This window comes from Durio zibethinus, chromosome 8 (assembly GCF_047325235.1).
Source record: "Durio zibethinus cultivar Kanyao isolate XHJ-2024 chromosome 8, ASM4732523v1, whole genome shotgun sequence".
NCBI classification, from domain to species: Eukaryota; Viridiplantae; Streptophyta; class Magnoliopsida; order Malvales; family Malvaceae; genus Durio; species Durio zibethinus.
The window spans coordinates 26,609,476-26,620,906 of NC_143169.1; the positions used below are offsets into that span (position 1 = coordinate 26,609,476).

At 33.5% G+C, this 11,431-nt stretch overlaps 2 protein-coding genes across 6 annotated transcripts; one reads left to right on the plus strand and one right to left on the minus strand.

Moving 5' to 3' along the window:
* Window positions 1-56: 56 nt before the first annotated feature.
* ALKBH2 (oxidoreductase, 2OG-Fe(II) oxygenase family protein) lies at window positions 57-2,430 on the minus strand. Its single transcript, XM_022864989.2, has 4 exons — window positions 1,877-2,430; window positions 1,071-1,187; window positions 789-978; window positions 57-501 (listed from the first exon to the last, which is right to left on the minus strand). Exons 1-4 carry the CDS (start codon window positions 2,081-2,083, stop codon window positions 308-310), a joined length of 708 nt encoding a protein of 235 aa, XP_022720724.2. The 5' UTR covers window positions 2,084-2,430; the 3' UTR covers window positions 57-307.
* A 3,825-nt stretch (window positions 2,431-6,255) lies between these two features.
* Window positions 6,256-10,794, plus strand: LOC111278328 (calcineurin B-like protein 3). 5 transcript variants are annotated; one of them, XM_022864990.2, is made up of 9 exons: window positions 6,256-6,375; window positions 7,298-7,452; window positions 8,178-8,260; window positions 8,448-8,507; window positions 8,658-8,766; window positions 9,024-9,076; window positions 9,525-9,605; window positions 10,088-10,200; window positions 10,395-10,794. In XM_022864990.2, the coding sequence occupies exons 2-9, from the start codon at window positions 7,329-7,331 to the stop codon at window positions 10,450-10,452; spliced, it is 681 nt and encodes a 226-aa protein (XP_022720725.1). In that variant the 5' UTR covers window positions 6,256-6,375; window positions 7,298-7,328; the 3' UTR covers window positions 10,453-10,794. The 5 variants fall into 5 exon arrangements, with proteins under 5 accessions (XP_022720725.1, XP_089621200.1, XP_089621201.1 ...); XM_089765074.1 differs by having other exon boundaries at window positions 10,316-10,452; XM_089765075.1 differs by having other exon boundaries at window positions 6,273-6,375; window positions 7,275-7,452; window positions 10,316-10,452.
* Window positions 10,795-11,431: the final 637 nt, after the last annotated feature.

Below are 11,431 nucleotides of genomic sequence, written 5' to 3' on the forward strand. Positions count from 1 at the left end.
CGGCCTACATTTTCTCTTTTTCTTACCATCAAGCCCAAGTATTTTGGTAAGCCAGCTAAGTTGGGATCCCCGGCCCAAGAAAACGGGGGCAAATACATTACATTCCTTAATTAATACGCCTGTCTTTGTCCACACGTCCTTAATTCCCCTGTTCATACCATACAACCAAAACTATACCATAAATTACAAAGCTCGTCTCCTTGATTACCAACAACTGCAGCTTTAGTTACTTCCAACCCCAGACCCATTAATACATAAAAATTTTAAACATCAGGGCGGACATAGCCATTTTCCTTGAACCCTAACATCACAGAACACGTCTAAAGGTGAGATTAATTCGTGTTGTCTCTGCCTTTGCACGCTTAGGCACAGAGTGTAGCCAGTCACGCTGAGTGTACCCTCTCATTACCAACATTGATCCATGCTTTAGAGTGAAACAGTGCTGATCAACGTGGCTGCTCTTTTTAAACCTCTTCAGCGGAGGTTTCTCATCAGATCTTTCTGGCACTCACAACCAAAACAATCATATATGAAATCAATGAAAGCTCATCAGGTGTTTCTAGCACTCACAACAAAAACAATCATATATGAAATCAATGAAAGCTCTATGGTTATTTCATTAATAATACTATTACTAATAATAAGGGAATCTAAAATGAGAGTGATTAAAGACGTTACAGGAACAGGATGACAATCAACGTGTATATGAGCAACTAAGCCGCTGGGGTTTTGTTTTTAACAAAATTACTACAGCTTCTACAAAGCTGAAGGATGAAAAGCTTTTGTACCTTGGGATGACTTATGACCTTTCTTCTTCAACAAAAATTCACGTTCACATCCAAAGGAAACAGAAGCAATTTCTGGGGTTGATCCATATAGCTTCTCATCATCGGCATGCCAGCCTACATAGTCATCACCCCCTTTATACCGATTTAAAAGCAAGCTATTAAATCTACTCCCAGGAAGCATTTTATGGACCTTGTGGAAATAATCAAAGACATTAAAGAAGGAGAAGGAATAGGAAACTCTGCTGATGATGATATATAGTGAGGTGATGACTGCATAGTTACGGTGTCCAAGATGTCCTTAAGTGGGGGGAAATCATCCCAAGAATAAGCATGAGGCTGATATCCACTATAAATCAAGTCAGGCAATCCAGCACTTGCTACATAACAAGTGTCTCTATGCTGCATGCATACGGGAAATACAGAATTAGAGAGAGGAAAAGATAATAAGTTGTTGGTGGAAAGTATAAGAATGTCAAAAAGGTAGCATTACCATCCATTCATGCTTAAAAAACATGCTTTCGCTTAGGCAATAAACATCAATGACTTTACATAACCATCACAAAAGCAAAAATCGTAGTGATGATTATCAAGTTAGGAATAGTTCAAAGTTGAAGACAATGACACCACCTATCTGTTGAAAACATTTTGAAGGCAACAGGTGAGGGTGGCATAGAGAAATACGAATAAAGGCAAAACAGGGTCACACAAACAGAAAAAGGAATATAGCACTACTCTTCAAGACTTCAAGGCAGGCAGCACTTGTCATTTACTAGTTCTAAAAGTAGATAACAAACAAACACTAACAATCAAAGCATGTGTAGAAACTAAACTTTGCAGTGGCAGGTTACCAACAGTTCAATCAAGAAAAACCTTTTTCTTCATCATCAAATAATCAGGAATTAGTGGCTAAAAAACATGTAAAGTTCGCTTCAGCTGAGAAACCAAGAAAACTCCAAAACCCACACATTAAAAAACAAAAAAAAAAAAAAAAAAGAAAGAAATTAAAACAAAGGGGGAATGGCCTAAAATTTTAGTAAATTACAAGAAATTATAAAAGAAAAACAAAAGGTATATGTATAGAAGAGAACCTGGAGGCAAGATCGACCAAAGACGCGAAGGGTGGGCCTCGTCCAAGGAATGTGATTATCGAGGTAATTGAAGAATTTCCAGGCGTCATTGTAGGCTACAAACCTGGGCACGTAAACTACTTCACTTCCGTATCCAAGATCGATTCTTTGGGTCTTTCTAGCATTGTCGCGAGGGTTGGGGTTCGCCTTCAACTTCAACAAACTCATGGGAGCAGAGCAGCTACCAGTCAGACAAAGCAGAGACCTTTTTTTTTTGTTTTGGTTTTCCGATTTCTATTCAAACAAACAAGGCGTTGTATTTTGGTAAAGATGAAAATGGAAGGAATATATATGGCGATGGTGTGGAAGGGATGGGACGGGAAGAAGGGGCTGTTTCATTCACCACAATTTACGACACAAAACCACTGGCTTTTGGGCTTTATGCTAAACACAAGAAAACGCTTAACATTTTACGTTTGGGCCTTTGCTTCCTTTTCCATCAATGAGTTGCTTCTTTATTAACCAGTAACCAGGCAGCAGTGGTAGGATTGTAGGAGCAACACTATTTTTTACATAAATAATAATAATAATAATGAAAAAAAATCACTTTTGTAAATAAATCTTGTAACCGATGACCGTGAGTGATTATTAAGGTGCATTGCAATTTCTCTAGTTATTGGAATTGGTCCATTTTACATTTTGAATTTGAAACCTACTTCCTCACTCTTACTCCTAACCATAGTACTGTAAAACTTGGGCATTTAAGCAAAACAACAAATTGTTTCTCCTCTCCATTTTATTAAAACCAATTGCTGAAACACATATACTTTACTACAAGTGGCTGAAGGTCAAATACTTCTATGGGAAAAAAAGAAGAAGCATTTTTGGTCAATTCTTCATTAAAAATGTATTTCAACTAACAATTTTCTTAGCATCTTCCAAAGTATTTCATCAGCCATATATAATAACTACAAGATTTTTCTTTTTTTAAACATTAGCTACAAATGAGTTAATGCAGAAATAATCCAGTCTGCTTATAAATGAAACCAAAAAATATATATTTCATTTACTCCACGCCGAAGATTGTTGTCTGCTTCACTTTGAAACTCAGAAAACAGTTGAAAACTATTAAATACGATGTAATCAGAAGCATGTGAAAATCAACAAGATTCCACCAAAACTTCCTATATCTCTTACTCTTTAGAGGAATCTCCAGGTAATAAATTTCTCAAATTCTTTACTTTCCATATGGCCTAATAACATTTTACTCAGCAACATTCTGAAAATACGAATAACTCTAACAGACACAGATAAATGGATAAATTTAGGTATTGCGTAGGTGATCATTGACCATAAAGCAAAAGGTAAACCAAAAGCATATGCTTAAAAAAATAATAAATGATTTGCAAATACAAGGATTCTAATCAAACAATATTGAATCGGATAACTGGGCGTGGGCGTCAGAAACCTTACAATCCTGGCAAAGGTCAGAACAAATGGAACGTTCAAAAGAATTATAGTTCCTATAATAATGAACAAAAGGTAAATGTTCCTAACTTCCTATAATAGGTTTTCATAAGATAGGCAATCAAACACGTTGAACAAGATACTTAAAAGAGTACAAATATCATAAACTTACCAAATTTAAAACTAAGACAGGATCAGTGAGGGAGAAAGTGAGCTCTTCATTCTATAACGAATTAGGACAACCATTGATAACATTAGTCTTTTCCACCTAGAGTAGAAGAAAAAGTAAATGGTACACAAAAATCGTGCACAACCAATCAAAAGCAAATGAGAAAGAAAAGATAGTTAAGGCATAAGAATACTGTCTGCCTATAGTTGCAAAGCCTTTGTCACAAAAAATTGGCACTAAAAACTTGACCCACTTTGCTAGAAAAATAGAGAATTCCAACTGCCCTTATGGCTGATAAAAACATGACAGAAAAGAGCAAATCACATGGCTCTCTCTCTCTTTGTCCCTATATTTTCTTTTAATATCAGTTCAAAATACATAGAGCAACATGAAACATAACTTTTGATTCAGGATCGTAGGACGAACTAAAGAGAGATAGCATTGCCAACGCAAAACATGAGTTAACACAAATTCTCTGAGAATAAAGGCTCACTAAGATCAATTTTATAGGACACTACATCAGCAAAGCAGTGTACTCAAGGACCTAAAAACCCTCCCTGGTATCCAATTAAATTTATTGGGATTGGTTGAGCCATGAAAGCAGCTAGCACAATAAACTCTGAATATCTCAGCAAGCCTTTCCATAGTAAATTTTTTAACAAGCAGCTGTAATTTCCAAACCAAAGAAAAAGTTAAATGCCATAGATAAGGATCACTCGAAATACAATGGGTAACAAAAACAGTCAAAGAAGTGCAGGAAAAATGAACATACAGATTTGTATCAAAGACGCTCTGCAACTAGTTTTACAGTTTAAACAGGATTGGAAGAAAGGGAATGACAAGCAACATCACAAATTACTGCCACAACTAGCTTTTGAACATTTTCATCATAGTCTAACAGCCGATCACAGAGTGCAGAAAATGTAGAACAATACCAAAATTAGCAAAGTAACAGTCGAATACATATGTAAAAAAACAAAGAAACTTACAGATAATTTGAGGAGCCTCAGATCTGGAGGGATTCAACAACAAACAGCTCTTAACATGTTCAAGAACAGACATTCGAACACTAACAACTCTATCAGTCAACCTTTTCAAAAATTCTGAAAATATTGGCTGAAATGCTTCACATATAGAAGAGCCTGGCAGAGCAAAGAGGTCTCCAACCAATCTCACAGCTCTCAAATGAGTGTCTAATCGGTCAGTCTGCAGATATTGGACTTATACACCTCAGAAAATTTTCATCAAACTTCTATCATCTTTGAACTCATCTTCTCAAAATAAGATCAAAACTGTGGCAAATCCATAATAGAAAAACAAGGTCCCTCATTACTGCAAAAGCTGAATATATATATATATATATATTCTCAATCCTACAAAAGATGATTACAAAGATATTAAAATATAATTGTATACCATTAAAAAAAGGGGCTATTATCTGAAAATAAAAGAAAAAAAAAAAAAAACAGAATCAACGCAATTAAAAGAATTTGCAAAGAATAATCCAACTAAGCCATTTTAAACGAAACACTGTAAATAAATTATGCGTGGATCCTGACAGAACATTCTCATTTATATTAGTAAGATCTTAAAGGTACTTATGACAATAAATTTTAAAATCATAAATTTTAAACTTAAGTTGATTAAGAACTAAAAATGAAAATAATGTAAATAATCTACATATGGAATGTAATACCAATTGCCATTTAATAGTATTCTAAAAGGTTAGGAGTGTAATCAAGTCGAGTTGAGTAAGAAGCTTGAGCTCGAGTTTGGCTTCCAACTCGAAGCTCGATACTCGACTTGAAGTTGATTGAGTTTTATTTTCATATCTTGAGCTCGATTCGTGATCGAAATCGAGCTACTTGAACTCACTCGATTAAGCTCGATTAATATGTTAAAATAAGTTCGATTCTTATATTCGACAAGAGTTCGATTATTTATGCTCGAGCTCGAACTCGAATTCGAGATATTTTATTGATTAAAATAATAAAAAAATTTAAATATAAATGTTCGATTAGGCTTGCGAATTACTCGAGTCGAGTATAAAAATACTTGAATTCGATTAGATCAATAAGTCGAGCTACTCGAGCTCGAGCTCGACTTGATAATAATCGAACCAAATTCGAATTTTATTTGAATCGAACTCGAATAACTTGCGAGTATTAATGTATCATTTACACCTCTATAAAAAGCATCTAAATTTTCACAAAAAAGAAAAAGATAAAATGGAACATTTAGAAATTATATTTTAAAAAAAATTTACATGTAAAATATAAAACTGTAAGCCTTTGACTTATAAAAAAAAAAAATAGACGTATATACGTAAATATCTAGGCATAATAGTAAATATAAAGAATATATAATACATTTCTTATACTTAATCATGCAGTAAATCAAAAAGATTTTTTGATAATTAATAAGTTGCATCAATTACTCATTTGATTAACAACTATTTATTATTATTTTTTTCCAAATCGTACCTTTTAAGCATTCGATTCAAAAAATTAGGGGAGCATAATACTGTAATTTGATAAGGCAACCGTTGTTTGCACAAATGGTAGAGCAAATTGTTCGGAGATTGGATTTTCTTTTTGAGAAAAAGAAAAAAAATACAAACTTATTGCATTATATTAAATGTAGGCAAGTAAATAGAAAATGGAAAGGGAACTAATTTATTATTTGATACAGCTTTTACATTTGAATGACAAAAATCAAATATGTACATCTTAAATAAGAATATTTAATGTATTTGGACATAAAAGGAAAAATAAATATTTCTAATTTATTTAGTTTTGACATTTAAATTCAGAATCAGAACCTTGACTGCACCTCTTCATCTTCCTTTCTCTTCCTCATTTATCCTCTCTACCCCTTCTGAAAGGTAATACTTACTATTTACTTTTAAAAATAAATTCTATCTTTCTCTTTTATTTATTTATTTATTTATTTATTTATTAAAAGCCCTAATTTTTGTCTCTTTTGTATGATCTGTTGTAATTGCGTAAATCATGTCTGAACTTTTTTCACTGGCATTGGAGTTTCCGGATCGGAAATTTGGATGCTCGATTTGCAATGACTTTATAAACTGCTGCATATTCATACATACGGTCACTTGCAAAGAAAGATATAAGCATCTCATTCGAATTTTACGCGTCTTAGTCTTACTTTCCTTTGGTATCTGATATCGATTTCAATGATGGTGTTCTCTCATCACTTTACCATCAAAATTCTTGCCCATATGTACTTGTACCCACTGGACCCTTTTTTTATTGTCTAATTCTTGGAATGCCTAGTACGCCACTTGATGTGAAACTTTCACTTTGTCATGAATCAATTAGAATGGAGAGGAAGAATCTTTGAATTACTTATTTGAGGCATTCAGTTTATTGCGATGCACTGAGTTTACTTTTTGGTTTACGACTTCCAATCTACGTGCTCACTTAGAGTTTTTAATTGTGAGAGGGAATTCTCAACTTCTTCTTCTGTTTTTTTGTGGTGAGAAATGCTATCTTTTGCTCGTGACTTGAAATTTTATTTGTATTGATATTTTGTAGCTCAAAAGTTACATTTACTATCAAAGTTAAGCGTATTCTTGTTTTGATAAGTACTAGTTATGGAAAATCCCCCCCCCCCCCCCCCCCCTTCTTTTGCTTGTGGGCAAAAGGTTAACTGAAAGGCTATCTACTATTCAATCTTTGGTCTGTTGGGGAAATTATATATTAGGTTAATAACTTGCTATTCTCTTGGGTTTTCTTCTTGATAAAGTTCGCAAAATTTCAGAGTTGGGTTCCTCGTGTGTGCAGTTATGGAGTATTTTGATATCTTGAAAAGATCATGATGCAGTGCGTAGACGGATTAAAGCATTTATGTGCTGCAGTCATTCATTGTTGTGATGCTGATTTATATAAGCAACCTAAGGGTCTAGATGATCCAGAAGCTCTGGCAAGGGAGACTGTGTGTATGTGTACTTTTTTGTTATATTTTCAGTCATAATTGAAGAATGATTACTTTTTTCTATTTACAATTCTAGAAAAAGCGTCTACATTATTTTCTTTTTCCTTTATATCAGTCAAAAAGGCTTATTAAATATCGATGAGAGTTCCATAGTTCTAAGTTTGGGACCAAAAGTTTATTCAATGTACACTTACTAGGATAGTTCTGCCTTTTTCTTTATATGCTTAATGGTGTTTTGAGAAACCCAGATGCTTCCATTGCGGGCATTTTTACTTTTCTATTTCTTCTTGCCAAGGTGTACTTGGGTAGTTTAGACATTGAATGAAAATAGATTTTTTTTCTTTTAAATGAGGATGGTTTTCTTATTTTGGAGTAGATAGGGGTATGTTGCTTTAATGGATGGTAGAACTGGTGGGCTGGCCAATTGGTGAATTTGCATGACTTTGTGGATGATTTTTCAATGTTCTTGTCTTCAAATTAAAAGAAACAGGAAGCAAAGATTTGATTTGAATAAACTTCTCACGTCTTATTTAATAGCCAGGGGTACTTCTTGTGTTCTGCATGATGCAACTATTGTCTGATGTTTTAAGAGAAACCTGATCATTTTTATTTTATTTTTGCTTTTTCTTTAATTTTATTCTGTGATTTCCTGTTGCACTTTTTCGATTTTCATTGGAAAAGAGAGATATTGACAGTGCCTAGATATTTACTTTTTCCCTTCAAATGCAGTTAGTGTAAGTGAAATTGAAGCCCTGTATGAGCTTTTTAAAAAGATCAGCAGTGCGGTGATTGATGATGGGCTGATCAACAAGGTAACTAATCACAGATTTTTACATATGCTTGTGCTGTTACAGTATTTGTGCTTCAGCATGAAAATGGACTTTCTATTTCATTTCAATATAATCTGAAGGCAACCCTTTAAGCAGAAATATTTCTTTCTGAATGCTTGATGTGTTTTTTATTTTAGTTTTCTTTCTCTTTACTTATTTTATGTTACAGGAAGAGTTTCAATTGGCATTGTTTAAGACAAACAAGAAGGAAAGCTTATTTGCAGATCGGGTATCTTTCTGCTGTGAAAAATTGAGTCTTAATTTGCTTTACTGCTTTTTCCTCCTGGATTTTTGCCCCTTTGATAGGTCTTGCTCTGTATGTTTTATATAATTTAGACACATACTCATGACGCTTGAGATTTCTATTAAAACTTTGTAGGTATTTGACTTGTTTGACACCAAGCACAATGAAATACTAGATTTTGAAGAGTTTGCCCGTGCTTTGTCTGTATTTCATCCCAATGCACCAATTGATGATAAAATTGAGTGTAAGTCTACTTAAATTTCAAAGACTTTATTGCATTTGGAGCTAATTTTAAGAAAATATATGAGTTCTATACTTTATGATATAAACCCTTCTTGGGTTTTTGGGGAGGGCTGGCATGCAAGTGCCGTTGAAGTGGAGTGCCTACATTATGATATATAATTAAGTTCTATACTTTTAGTCATCTCTGGAACTTTCTAGATTAGCTTACCTCCTGATTTCATGGTGATTTGCATTTATGAATGTATATTGGAATTGCAGTTTCATTCCAGCTGTACGATCTCAAACAGCAAGGGTTCATAGAGAGACAGGAGGTATCTTATTATTTTTGAGACTTGTTAACTACAGTGAACTTTGCTAAATGCATTAATCATTACTCTAAAGAATCAGTTTGAAATTATTACAAGCTACAAAAGTTTCTAAGATTTTTTATTTTGTAATTTTTAAGTAGATTTCCATATTGTAATTCATTTTTTGAAGGTTATACGTAGACACCAGAAATCTGACTTTAGAGCGAATTACTGGAATTTCTTTTTGGTGATAATGTTACTGTTATTTTTAGTTATGTTCTTGCACTAGGTTCAGCAATGTCTGGAACGAAGTAACGTGTTATTCTATAGTATTATTTTTGAACAAGGCAAATTTGTGTAATGAAGCAATATATATGACCAACATAGTTGTTTCTTTCAATGTAGTATGTTCTATGTTTTCTTAGACATCTCTAAAATACTGTATAGGTGACCATAAATCTTTAATGTATAGGTAAAGCAAATGGTGGTGGCCACGCTTGCTGAATCTGGTATGAATCTTTCAGATGATGTTGTCGAGAGTATCATTGACAAGGTGCCTCCTTAATTGATTGTTTTAATTTGTTGGTCTAGCCAGCATGTTGTTATTTAGCTATTCCTCTAATATAGCTAATCGAGGCTGCCCTTCTGTATTTGTGTTCTCTGATTTATATCTTGCTAGTGGGAGATGTTGTTCCTTGTTATATGTTTTCTGGCGTGTTGTTACTTCTTCCTTGAACAAATATGAAGAATGTTACCTATCCTAGATACACAGAGTTGTCACATTTAAACGGAAACATTAATGGAGACATTATATTTGTGCTGCTAAGTTACATTTCATAAAACAGCGATTAGGTTTGAAATTTATGCTGGTTTTGTTTTAATAGATAATCAATTGCATTATGCTGCAGATCTGACTGATGTTTAGAAGTACCATAAGCACACACCTCAGTGCTGTTTTTAGTTTTAACTTAATGAACTAATTGATTCACATGTGTGGTGGTGTAACCATATTTCTCGTAAATTTGTTTATTTTAGACCTTTGAGGAAGCTGATACTAAACATGATGGAAAGATTGACAAGGAAGAGTGGCGAAGCCTTGTTTTGCGGCATCCTTCTCTTTTGAAGAACATGACTCTTCAATATCTCAAGTATGTTAGTTATTAGCACTTACTATAAGATAAACTCTTTAAGTAGTGATATAACATTCTCCATGTTGATAATTGGTTTTTTTTTTTTTTTTGGTTCTAATTTTTCTGAGGGAAGGAGGGAATGTGATAAACTCTTTCAATTTACTCCTCAATTTGGACTTAATGTAACATCAGTTTGATAATTTGCTGAACAGAGACATCACCACTACGTTCCCAAGTTTTGTTTTTCACTCACAAGTGGATGATACCTGAGCTTGAGGCCCAGTTGAAGTTTGTTGTAGGTGCAGTGAGGTTTACGGGGTAGAGCAGCGTGTAAAGGGAAGGGTCATTCAGAGTTTGAGAGAAGAGCGAATTTTTGTGTTTCAATGTGAACTCATGGTGTTCTTTTTATTTATTTATTTTTTTGGATAGATTAAGCTTTGTATTTTGAAGTCAATAGTGGGTTACTCTTACTAATAGTTGTTAATTTGCTTTGTTTATTTTGCATCATCTCATTGGTGAAAATGAAAGGGGGAAGTCTTCTAATCTCCCTAATTGTAAACAACAACCAAAATGCGGTGCTTACTTGGTAAAGCTGGAATCTTTGGTTTGAAATTACTGTGTTGATTTGCCTGCCATCATAATTGTGTTGTTAGCCACATCATGCATGCAAAAGCTTGTGCCGACATCTGGCCTCGCCATTTAAATTTCGGAGGGGGTATTTTAAGTCCTTTTGGGAAGAAAGGAAAGGAGAGAGAAACCGCTCATGAAGGGACGAGGAAAATGGGGTGAAAGGACGGATAAGTCGCCTCCCTTATTAGTCATGAAAGTGAAAGTAGCAGTCAAGCCAAATCAGCAATAAAATAAAGCAAACATAACGACATGGTCAATCTGATTGGATGCAACTTTTTTTTTTCTTGTTGCTTTTTTTTTTTTTATAAGTTGCGAGAAAATAATGTTATTGGAGGTGTTTATATTATTTTATTTATTTAATTATAGATATTTTTTATTAGATTAATTTTATAATAAAATAATTCAGTTGATAGAGATGAGAAAACAAATAGTATTTCATATGTTTTAATTCATTTGGATTTGATATGAACATTTTTATAAAAATCAGTATTTAATTAAGTTGGATTCACATTTTATAGAAAGCAGGGTGGCTCAAAAGCTATTTTAGGGTGCACTGTCCCTAATTAGTATACATAAAATCATATATTCTATTATCTCTTTAATTTATAGTTATATATGT

What these genes read in the sequence shown, in the direction of transcription:
- ALKBH2 (XM_022864989.2), bottom strand. Translation starts at nt 2,083, where the DNA reads ATGAGTTTGTTGAAGTTGAAGGCGAACCCCAACCCTCGCGACAATGCT. An exon ending in TTAAGGACATCTTGGACACC is followed by an intron (nt 979 to 1,070) that starts GTAACTATGCAG and finishes TATTTCCACAAG; the next exon opens with GTCCATAAAATGCTTCCTGG. An exon ending in AGGTCATAAGTCATCCCAAG is followed by an intron (nt 502 to 788) that starts GTACAAAAGCTT and finishes TGTGAGTGCCAG; the next exon opens with AAAGATCTGATGAGAAACCT.
- LOC111278328 (XM_089765074.1), top strand. Translation starts at nt 7,329, where the DNA reads ATGATGCAGTGCGTAGACGGATTAAAGCATTTATGTGCTGCAGTCATT. An exon ending in TCTGGCAAGGGAGACTGTGT is followed by an intron (nt 7,453 to 8,177) that starts GTATGTGTACTT and finishes CTTCAAATGCAG; the next exon opens with TTAGTGTAAGTGAAATTGAA. An exon ending in AAAGCTTATTTGCAGATCGG is followed by an intron (nt 8,508 to 8,657) that starts GTATCTTTCTGC and finishes AAAACTTTGTAG; the next exon opens with GTATTTGACTTGTTTGACAC.